The sequence below is a fragment of the Cariama cristata genome, unplaced genomic scaffold (assembly GCF_000690535.1).
Source record: "Cariama cristata isolate BGI_N322 unplaced genomic scaffold, ASM69053v1 scaffold8129, whole genome shotgun sequence".
In the NCBI taxonomy this organism is placed as follows: domain Eukaryota; kingdom Metazoa; phylum Chordata; class Aves; order Cariamiformes; family Cariamidae; genus Cariama; species Cariama cristata.
The window spans coordinates 13,139-25,190 of NW_009635154.1; the positions used below are offsets into that span (position 1 = coordinate 13,139).

At 40.5% G+C, this 12,052-nt stretch overlaps 1 protein-coding gene across 1 annotated transcript in view; it reads left to right on the forward strand.

Annotated features, from left to right (window-relative positions):
• The window catches only part of LOC104167220 (NEDD8-conjugating enzyme UBE2F), a gene marked incomplete at its 3' end in the record, with an annotated part of 20,614 nt that extends 11,231 nt beyond the window's left edge, over positions 1–9,383 (forward strand). Inside the window, exons 3-4 of the mRNA XM_009707415.1 lie at positions 1,539–1,604; positions 9,316–9,383. Coding sequence (XP_009705717.1) covers positions 1,539–1,604; positions 9,316–9,383 — 134 coding nt within the window. The remainder of the gene's footprint in view (positions 1–1,538; positions 1,605–9,315) is intronic.
• Between the last annotated feature and the right edge of the window lie 2,669 nt (positions 9,384–12,052).

Sequence of the window (12,052 nt, forward strand, 5' to 3'; positions counted from 1 at the left end):
CTTGCAGCAGACTGCGAGTGTACGTGCAGGCTATTACTGTGCTGTGCATTCACACTGTTTTGTCCATATGCTTATCTTGCAAAGAAAAGCAGTGAATATTCTCTCTGATTATGCTGGCAGGTAGCTCGTGATGTTTCTAGTCTTTTCGTATCTAAGGGTAGCTTTGACCATATTGTTTTTTTCTCTAGGTTAAACTTCTGAGTGCTGCTTCTGATGAGCATCTTCTATTTGCTAATGATTCTAAATCCAGATCAATGCTCAGACCTTAAAAATGAGGCTTTTCAGTGTACGGACTGCCTGATGGGAGGAATTACAAGGGGGAATAAATACAGAGCAGAAGCAGCAAAAAAAGGAGGGCAGGAAGAGACGTTATTTAACTCTTCCTTTCTGTTTGCACTTCTTTCTTAAAGGCAATTATAGAGATTTTACACAGAGTAATTTTGACTTTTAAACTACTGTGTAGACTCTGCTGTAGGATAACAAACACCTGAGAAACATGTGTCAGGGTTTGTAGTTACTACGATGCAAATGCATTACTAGGGTTTGTGTACGCTTCTAGTTATTTTTTTTCAGGCAAATAAGATCTGTATCTCTGATACTGTTTAGCTCCTTGACTACAGAAAAATAACAGCTAGCTTGATGGGTTAAGAAGCTAAAGGCTGCATAATATGGATAATAATGTATCCATGGGTATAGGCATCTTCTAGTGCCAGCTTGGCAGCTTGTCCCTGTCCTAGTCAAGAAAGGCCAGTTTTGTGCATGGGAAGGCAACTTGGTTTGTGTCAAGTGCAAACAAAGGCCTGTTATGCTGTGAACTTGCATCTATTGAACTGAATCCACTGACTAGTTTCATCAGATTGATGTTTCGTCTTTTTTTTTTTTCCCCCCACACTTGTTCTTCATTCTCATTACTCTCCTTGGATTTGTCTAGTCTGAGAATAAAAACATAGTGTTTGGTTTGTAATGATGCTTCATAACCTCTGCTGTTAATGCACGTAATTGGTCACGCAGCAGAAACTTATTCAATACGACAGCTGAACGGAGACTACACTGGCTTTTGGATGAGGCTTTCAGTAAAGCTTGTGTCTCATTTTACCTTACAGGTATAAATAATCCTTTGTTAGCATAGGGCTGTGGTGGCACGACTTCTTGCAGACTGCAGCGTATGATCAAACGTTAAGATACACATGTTACAGTTAAGGAACTTGTAAGGAAGAGATGCTCATTCGGTATGCCGTCGACTTAACATGCAGCTACTGTCTATGCAGAAGACCAAATCCTTTGGCATTTTAAGGTCTGAGGCAGCATGGTTTCCTGAAAGGAAATAAGCAATAAGCTTCTTCCTCACAGCTCAAAGAAGTCAAATTCCGTTACTGCAGGTGAGGAAGTGCTTAGAGACAAAGTGCAGGAGGAAATCGCTTGACTGGAAGTTAGGGATTAATCAGGGAGTGAATTTGGAGAGTATGAGACATGACACACTTGCTTTCCCAACAGTGGAAAACCAATTGTCTGATGTAAATTACTCTTTTGCTTCACAGGTACGTGTAAAGTGAATTTTCCCGACCCAAACAAGCTTCATTACTTTCAGCTAACTGTAATCCCAGGTAATTTTTTTTAAACATGTTACTTTTGTTTCTCTGTGTGTGTTAGTGTTTAGGAAATGTAATTCCAAGAGTTTGCTGAAGAATCCAGTAAACTTTATAGTCAAAGAAAGACTGGCTGTAATACAGTGATTATTTTATAGAGGTGATGGAGAAACTGAGTGGGATTTTGAGAACTAGATTCCAATAAAAAGGCCATAAAAATTGAGCAGGTTTAGGAAATATTCAGGTTTTGTTTGCTCACTTTGAAAACATTTTTTTCTCTCAGCCAACTTCAAACCACCTTGTTTTATTTGCTGAGAAAAATCTTGGACTACATCTAGAGAAATTATTGTATTACAGCCCTGTTAGGTTGCGAATTTGTTTGTTTCTACTGATTGCTTGATTCTGCAGAGGTGAAGAGATAGATGACAGATACAACACTGCTGAAAAACTTAAAATCTATGCATGTCTGAAGATGCTTAACAAGTAGGAGTCTCTTAGTCTTTGAATGTTCGAGTATGTGGAAATTAGATCTTTTATTATAAGTACAGCTTAAGTACACTGTGAAGCTTCTGCTGGCACACTGTTCAATAAAAACATTTTCAGAATTTATCATATCCACATAAATTTCCTAATAGCCATCTGAAATTAGAGTTTGCTCACATAGCTGTCCATTTTAGAATAGAAAGCTGTGTTTGTTTTATGGATGAATTTGCATGGAAGATTATTTAAACTTCAAACGCACTTCTTGTTTTTGCTGCATGTTACCTTTGAGACTCTGTGCAACTACTTAAATGAGAACATTGACTCGTGCAGTACACTGAATTGTTTGAGTTAGATGTGCTGGGATCACTGTCTCCCTGCCAACTAATTCTTGTAGATGCTTACTGACAATGGAATTCTGATGCAGTATGGCCGTCATCCTGGTGTGTTACCTATAGAAATAATGGCTTACACTTAACAGGGTGATAGGAGTGTTTCTGATAACCCGGTATGTTGAAGTGAAACGGGCACTAGATGTCACTGCTGCTGCTCATTAGCCAAAATCCAACTAGCACTTCCTCGGAAGTCGAAGTCTTGGGTGGTCTTTGTTAACATGTCCATTCATGTGACTCCTTTTTTGTGATGGAAAAATGAGTAAGACTGACCTAGTCGGTATAATCAAAGATAAATGCAAGTGCTAGTACAGAACTTTAAACGTCTCATTCGGTGTAGGAGATGTTTAGTTGGTGAGTGTTAAGTCTGCTTGCACCAAATGTCCTTCAGTTTACATGATGCTGCTTTACTGTATTTTGGAAATGAGTTGGCTTTTCAAGTGTGCGAGTTAGGGATGTCTTGAAATGTGAAGCAATGGTAGCTTCTTCATACTAATTCTAAGGTGTCTAAATACATGGTAATTTTTTTGTCAACTGCTGTGCAGCAAGGTGTTGCAGTCGGAAGAGGGCTGTTGAATGCAGAGCGTGGTTTTTGTGCTAGCTTCATTACTGAAATGATCTTGGGAATGAGATGATCTTAATTAACATTTTGTTAGTCTAAATATAGCTGCACAGCTGAAGTCTCTGCAGTTGCAGTTTGACCGAAGTAAACATCTATTTTCAGCTGTGCATAATTCAGGTACAGAATCTTGTGATCAGCTACAGCTTAGCACAGCTCTCTAAAGGCAGAACGTAACACATACCAAGAAAAATCTTTGTAGCTTTCTGTTCACCTTCATTATTGAGGTTTTTCTTTAGAGTATGCTAAATCTTAACTTTCTCTGGGATAGTAGAGAGGCAGCTAAGTGGTTGTCACGGAATTTTTCTGGCTCAAATGGGCCAAAATCTTTGCTTGAGGCAACTATTTTTGTAGTGTCTAAACAACGTTGCATGAATCTTGACAGTCTGGAGGAAGAGACAATTTTCCTCTCCTGCCTAGAACAGTCTCTCGCACTGGGGAGCCGAGTTACTTCTAGAAATCCTAGTCGTACATCTGGCTCTTAAGAGAGTGCTTTGCAAATATCTCTGCAGCTTTCCAGTTGTGGAACAAGAGCTGAGCTCAGTGCAGCTGTGGGTGCCGAGGAATATCTAAAGCCACCCTGGAGCTCTCACTGTTCGGCCCTACATAGTAAGTGTGCGTAAGCCAGGGTTGGTAGTCTGCACAGCAGAGAGGTTCTTGCTGGCTCGCTGCTTAAGGCGCTCGGTTTGCTTGTCTGCAGTTACAGAGACTGCATCCTTCTATGACAGATCTGGTAAAGGGGTGCTAATTATTTTATATTCCTATTTTATGTTTAAGTTCTCTTATAGTCTGATTAATGTTAGAGCTTGAATTCTGTAACCACATTTTACAAGGAAACTTACATCAAGACAGTTTCTGAAAGTAGCCAGCAGTCAGAATACCTTGAAGATACTGACTGAACATGTTTTTTAACCGTAGAAATGCCTTTTGCGGTCAGTGTTCTAACCTTATGTTATTGACAAAGCCTGTTCTCAGGTGCTTTGTTTTACGCAGTCATTTTGAATGTGACTGGTCTTGAAAGGACAGTGGAAGAAACTTCTTTAGGTTCTCACAAAAAGACTAATTTGAACAAGAAAATAAACTTTACCGCCAAGCAGAAATACTTTCAGTTCCCTTGCTCTGCATTTCTCCTAATGACCTTTCTTAGTAAGTACTTAATGTCACAAAATGATCCTGTGACAGTAAGCTTTTAAATTAAAATAAATTTGTAGAAAATCTTGATGAGCGTGACTGCTTATTTCACGTAATTCAAGAAATTCCGGTTCCTATATTATAGCTTTCTGCAGTGCACCGTGAGTGCATATATAGTAGCACATGCTAGAAAATGGGTAAGACTTAGATTTTACTGCCACAGTGGACAAACTATGTGTTCCCGAGGCAGATACTGCTGGCTTTCTCTGCTCTCAGAAGCTTCTTTTTCATTTTGTCATCTGAAACAATTGTTCTGTCATTGAAAAATGCCCTTATGCCACGACTTCCCTCTGTTCTTATTTTTGTACCAGTACCATATTGGTTCAAAAGCTAGGAAAAATAAGGAGGTAGATGCTTATAATGCAGGCAGAGTCCTGCCTGCTGCACTGATATTTGGAGCACAAAATTGGAAGCTGAGACTAAAACATGGTAATGACCTGGAAAAAAAAAAAGTTGAGTTTAGGTAGCTTACACATGAAGAAAGCTAGAGAATATGTGTAGTTAATGCAGTTTTCCTGCAGTTCCCAGACAATTGGGGTAGTCTGGGGTTAGTGTGGTTATTTTAGAGTCCCATTCATCAGGGAATTAATAAAGAGCCTGTTTTTTGTTTTGCGTGCCATAAAATGACAAATGTCAGTGAGCATGGCTGAGCATTTCAATGCTGCTGATTCAAGGAGCTACTATCGAAAGCATATCCTTTGTGGCCTGTCCTAATTATCTTGCATTTTCTTTTAAAGTGATAAAATGATTTGGTTTAGCATTTTCACAGCACTTTTAGCCATGAGAACACCTTACAAATGCAAACTAAAATTAGAGTCAGGTTGTTGATAGTGAAACTTGAGACTGAAGTGGGAGGGATGCTTGCTCTGTTAATACAGCTCGAAGCCATAAATTTAAGTAGTAGGAGGAAAACTGGAGCTCAGACGTATTCCCTTTTCGCAAAAGTCTCACCAGTGGCCAACTTCGGAAGTTATGTGCTAAAGCTGTTTTGACTGTTTTATTTATAGCACTTTCCTCACTATTAACTCTGCCAGAACTTCAGTTTTTCCCACCATTGTTACATGTCGAAAAATTAAGGGTCTTTGTCCCAATCTGTATGGGTGTTGTGGGACACAGGGAAGGAAACTATCATGCGGGAGAACCTATTTATTTGCTTGAGATGCTGTAAGATGACTTCATCGTGAAGATTTGTCTTGTTAATTAATGCATTGCAGGATTTCTGGCTGGGTCCTGAGGCCCTCCAGAGATAGGAATTTTTAATATACATTTGAGTGATTGATGATGAGTAGCATGCTTTATTGTTTATTTTATTTAGTGAAAAGATTTGCAAACGTACAGAGAGAACTGTAAAAAAGGGGGGAGGAGAGACACTTCGCTCTTCTGATTTGGAAATTTGTCCTTGCTTATTTTATAACGGAGCCAGTAGTGTACCCGTTGCATTTTTTGGTTAGTGCTAGCATGGATTGATGCCAAGGTAAACCTGAAACATAAAATGAGTTGTAATGCAGGGCGGTGATGAATATTGAATGGTCTTTGAGGGAGACTTGATCATGGAAGTCTGTGGAAGTGACCTGTAGTGTGAGGCACAATGTGTTAAGTGCTCTAAGTCTTTCAGAGATGCCTCAGCCTTACACAGAACAGAGGAAAAACAGATAAGAGAACTGAATGAATACAGGAGGTATCTCTTACAGCCTGTGGAAGTGTTCAAATGTGGTTAGAAAGTGCTTGAGCTAATCTAAAACATGTTTTTGCTAAGGAAAAGGGGTGTTCTTTCACTATCTGGTCCTGCCGCTTCTTTTCTGCTGACACTGATGACAATTTAACCCCTGTGCGCACCCGTTCATCTCAGTAATCCTGCAGGAAACTTGGCACTCTTTTTGTGGTGATGGTTTTATACAGTGAGACAGGCTCAGCTGGGCTTGTCCCTTCCAGCTGAACTCACCTTGTCTGATTTAATCCTGTGTGTGGACCCTGGGAGTTTCTTCCATGGCTAACTGGAAGTGGAGCCATCCTGAGCTGGGTCTGCATGGTGGGGAAGAGCAGAGAAAACGAAAATCAACTGTTCAGCTTTTTTCCCCACCCCATGCATCTCTTGAGCAATGTCAGAGTGATCTGGCTGTCTGTACTTGGAGTGAAGGACCTACCTTAACGTTCCTGCACGCTGCAGAGGCTGCGGGCCTGGTGTTTTCAGTGTGCAGAAAGATGTGGAGCGTGGCTTTTCTCTTGCTGCTTGAGTGGCGGAAATCTGACAGTCTCTTGGCAAGCTCTCCTCCTTGGAGCTGTTCTTGAATGTTTCTTTTGGACAGTTGTATTACAGTGAGGGTTCATTAAATCTGAGGATTTTCTTTGACATAAGGCACATGTAGCTACCTCAATCAACAGACATTTATTTCACATTAGCAGGGGTGGAATACAAAGACCTGCTGCGCACTTTACTCCAAGTCCACAAAATCAAGGAACTAGTGAAATTAGGCCAAGGAAAATAACTTTCTGCTGCTGGACTTCCTGAGCAACATTAACAGTGTCGGTGTTTCTCCTTTGCCTTGCTGTACTGGCAGCAGGCTTCTCCCTGTGCAAACACACGTGGGTGTTTCATGTGGTTGCTTATATTGGGAATTGATAGCTTGATAAGTACTTGTGAGCCAAAGGGCAGCGGGGGCGGCCTGTGGAAGAAGGCTTTGAGGTACGTGGCTTGCACTATAACAAGCACTGGATTCCTACATGGTGTTGCTTGTTTGGTTTAGTATTATTGCTGAAAGACCTGAGATTGTTTCGACTGTGGTTTTTACAAGGAATGGCATCGTACTTGGAAGTAGTGAGGATTCTTGACACTTGGTTAAAAAGCTATTAATAATGTGCTAGATGGTGGATAACGTGCAGTTAGCTGTGTCCTGTAGCATAACTTGGTTGTACTTGAACTGTTTGAAGTCCCGGGGGATATTGGACCATTTCCCTAATTGTTCCTTCCTGGAACAGTCGGAGTCTTGCTTTGAGTGTTGTGCACTTTTGACAGGGAGCAATTTCATCAAAGGGATATTAGTGTAACTCACCTTCTACGTCTCATTCTTTAGAAATGGCTTGCTCTACTGATTTTTATGTCCGTATATTTGAAAACAAAAGATAAATGCTTTTATCTTTTTTCCATAAAAATCAGTGCATGTGCATTTACTTGTAAAGTGTAGCGTGCCTGAGAAGACTGCTTAATAAATCAAACACACTTCAAAATTGAATTGGAGTGGAAATGGAGAATATATTTGAAAAGTGTATATTCTGGACAGGTATTAAAGTGAGATTTGCAGTGGTTAAGGCTTGCAGCTTTGCGCTGCCCAATTCAGTGTGGAGGCAGCGTAAACATTGCTGTGTGGGGTGGGGAAGACCAGCTGTGTTCTGTTGCCATACACTGTGCCTATGCTGCTGTTGCAGTCCAAAATTTCTGATACTGTTCCTGTGCTGAACCTGTCAGCGATCTACATGAGCTCCTGGGAGAAGCTGGACCGTGATGTACTTCCCAGCAACTCTTTTGCTGTTCTGCAGGTACAGGACTTTTGGAGTGGCACGCTGGGTGTAGTACGCAGTTGAGTCTCATCTTTGTCAGCATCAGCTTTTACTGGCTCAATTCCCTCCACTACTGAAGGTTTGTGTTATTTAGCAGGGTGATGCCCCCTCCTTTTCAGTAAATCAGCTGATAAGAGATTGGAAAGAGGAGGAGGGTAGGAGCTGACTGCTGGCTTGTAATCATGGCAATTACAGCGTGAAAGCTACAGGCTTGTGCTGACGGTGGTGAGATTGTGGTGTGGACTGAAACCTGAGCAAGTGGATGTGGTGCATTGGTTGGCAGGAGAAAACAGAAGGTCATGCTAGATCTGTGTAGGGACTGGGAAGGCAGCTGGTCCAGAAGACAGAATCCTGAAAGAGGATTTAGATGACCTATAGTAGAGGAGCGAGTTTATTTTTGTGGTTTGGAACAACCTAGATAATAAGAAAACTCTTCTTAATCTCTCTGTAAACTGTCGATTGCTTCACAGAGCTTTTCTGTACAATGTTCATTTAAAAAAATATTAAAAAAAATACTGTCATACAATGATAACCAGCCTTCCTGACCTTCAAGCCTTCTCCCTAGCTGTACTGTGTGATACAGAGAGCTAGAGTACTTGAGGGAGTTTGAGCCTGAGCATTCCTCAGGTGTCCCAGACCCCCAGTGTGGGCCGGATACCTTCTGTTTCCCTCTTTTAATGAAAAAATTCAATAATGGCAATGCCAGACAGACACATTTCAGTTTGCCTGCAAGCATTTCAGCTTCCAAGCTCAGCCATCTCAAGAGTTGCAGGCTGACTATTATCCTGTTATATTATCTCTGGTTAAATGCAACTAGATATCTTCTGATTTCATATTTCAAAATTTAGGTGTTTTAATAATTCAGTATTGAGTCTGAGGTTGACAGAGAGGCAGGCAGATTTTCCTAACTGATATATTATCCTAAGATAATTACAATAAAAGAACTAACTTGCTCTTTTATTGTAGTACACTCTGGAGCGTGCTTTTGCACACCATTATTCATACTACTCATGATATATGGTTGCTAGCCCAAGTCTGGGAAGATGTACTAAATCCTGGAGCAGGATTTAGCGTGCATTAGCAAGTGAAGCAGGTATCCAGCTCATTCCAAGGGTCAGTGTTGTGGTACTGCATGCCATATGGCCGACGCGTGGCAGAATTTTGTTCATACAAACATGAGAAATTCAGCCAAAGGTTCCTCTATCTTGCTATTGCCTGGTACTCTGCTCAGGAAAGTGGATTTTCCAGGGTCATTCTGGGACCGTCGAATCTTCTGACTTAAAATTTCTGCCATAAAGGTTTTTGAAGTGGAGGAAGACACTATGTTCACACTCTTTTTGGCCTAGGTGGCAGCTAGTGTTATGGTATAACTAGGTTAAGTATTTGATGATAACCCTGTGCTGTTGTTTTAATCTTTGTAATGACAGATATTTTGTATTATACGGTGTCCGTTATTTTCTCTTAACTCTTTTCCTTGTTTTTTCTTTTCTAGATGAGGGCTATTACCAAGGTGGAAAGTTTCAGTTTGAAATTGAAGTTCCTGATGCCTACAATATGGTGGTGAGTATTTGTCATTGATCTAATAGTTGTCATTTTAGATTTCCTTTCCAGGTAATAGGACTTCAGAGGGAACTTGGCATTGAGACTAAGAAAAGATCTTCTGTCTGTTACTAAAATGTCATGGGATTGTAGAAAAATCTTGTTTGCCTGGAGTTTTTGGAGGTCAACTGAACTCCTGCTCAAAGTTGGTAGTGTTTAAAGTTGGATTTGGTTGCTCAAGGCGTGGACCAGTTGGCATTTCAAAGTCTTTTGGGATGGAGATTCTACTGCCTCTCTGGGCCTCTGTTCCAATGTTTTACTTAGCTTTGTTGTGAATTTCCCCCCCCCCCCATATCAAGTCAGACTTTCCCTTTTTGCAGCTTGTCCATGGTCTCTTGCTGTATCACTGTGCACCTCTAAGAACTCTCTGACTCCATCTCTTCTATACCCTCCCATTAGGTAGTTGTAGACAGCAATAGGGTTGCCACCTTCAGCCTTTTCTTCTCCAGGCTGAACAAATCCAGGTCCCGCAACTCTCCTTGTACTGTGTGTGCTCCAGTCTCATCACTGTCTCGGTAGCTGTCTTCTGGGCTCACTCCAGTTTGTTAATAGATCTGATACTGGGGAGTTCAAAAGAGGACACAAGAATTCTGGATGCAGTGTCATGAGTCCCAGGGAGTGGGAATAATAATTTCTCTGGCTATTCTTTTGCAGTCCAATGTTTGCAGCCAAACAGCCTGGTGGCCTTTATTGCCTCAGTGATATTATGCCTTAAAGAAAAAAATAAGTATTTGCAACTGTCCAGCAGAAGCTGCATAGAAGCGCAGATGAGTCAGACCTGAGAGTCTCCTTTCTGGCTGAGATTCCATTCTCATCTGTTCTTTTCCTGTTAATTATTGTGAGACCTGCACTTAGTGATGATTCTCACAAAAAATGATGTATCTAAGAGAAAGAATGAAATAGGTGAACAGAAAAGAAAAGTTGGGGTTTTCCTTTTGTTTCTCAGGGGCCTTCCAACTGGTGCTTATAGTTCTGATGTTGGACTTAGGTGCTTAATCCCTTTTGAGACTGTGCAGCAGAGGATGTGGAAGGCACAGATAGGGTGACAAGTGGTTTCCTTTAGCACACTCTGCCAGTTCTACTCGTTGTCTCCCACGCTGTTTAGTTAAGTATCTTTAAAAAAATAACAATTTCAATGGTTATTAAGCAAACAGCTTTTCAGAGGACCTACAAATGATTTCAGTATCTTATTGTAGATAAATAGAAAACTTCAGACAGCTTGGCCTTTTCAAGCCAATGTTGGTATTTCATTATTGTACTTTACTGAAATTGCAGAACCTTGTAAGGGAGGGGAGGTGCAATTACAATAAAAATAACTTCAGACATTGTTTTCAGAGTTTAGCTGTCAAAAGAACAAGATTGACTCTAAAAATGGAAAACAATTGACACACTCATCTGGTTCTTGAGAATTATGCCTGCCATTCTGTGTCCCAATAGTTTGATATGCAAGGAAACTAGACTCATTCAAGCAATTGAGTCGCAACATTTTCATTTAGGTATATGAATTGCAGGAAGAGGGAAGCCTTATTTTCATTTAGTTCGAATGGGTTTGATAACTTTGCTTTTGTAGCTTTTTTCCCCATCCTTCTGCTTTCTATTTTCTTACTTTTGGTGTTGATGGTTCAGAGCTCTTTGAGAGAGGCTGAAGAATGTATAGGGGAGGATACTAGAGAAATGTTTCCTGGAAGACCTCTGGCTCATGCATTCGGATGCACCAAGCCTAAATTCAGCCTTATAGGTATGTTGCTAGTTGCAGTTACAGCATTGTTTATATACAAATATGAAGGAGGTGCAGATCTGGAATGTAACAGCTTGAATTCCCTGACTGAGCTTGGAGAGCAGCACATTAGCACTGCTAGTAGAGTATAAAGGTTGTATTTCTGAAAGCAGAGGAGTTAAGTTTGGATTCCAGAAGATGTCTTCCCAAGTTTCCTAATATTTATTTATAGTCTACAAATACATGGGACATGCACCGTATCGTATAAAAAGTTTGTGCTTGCAGAGGACTGTGGCATTTCTGAAATGGCTTTGAATTTTCCCACTCATTTTTTGATAGTTGCGATCTTCTTTCATAGTAATATTCGTCAAGGGTTATCTGCTTAGGCTGGTTTTTGTTTGTTTGTTTTAAACTGTTTAGGATCCTGGCTGTCTTTATTGATACACTTCTTTTAGTATGTGTAGGTGTGTTAGGTAGTGTTTGCTTTTGTATGGTTTTGGTTGTGTTTGGATCTTTTTGGTGGTGTGGTTTTGTTTTGTGGTTTTTTTTTTGTTTTTGTTTTTTTGTTTTTTTAAAGTTCCACTTAACCTCACCAAAGAATTTCATACTGAAATACAGGCCACCCTTACTAGCTTGTGTGTGGTTACACACACACACACACACACACACTATAAATATGAAGGTGGCACTTTATGGTTGACTACATCCTTGTTCTAAATTGAATAAATTGTGCTGTCGCATACCTGAGAAACATGGCCTTCAGTATAAAGGGGGAGACCCTGTCATGTTCTCTGCTGTCTCATTTTTTTAATCATCTTCAATAATAGCAGTTTAACCACTGTGGCAATGTTGTGTACAGGGGCTCATACACAATATGTACTCATTTTCCCAGGGCTCAGTGTTGGGGCCAGTC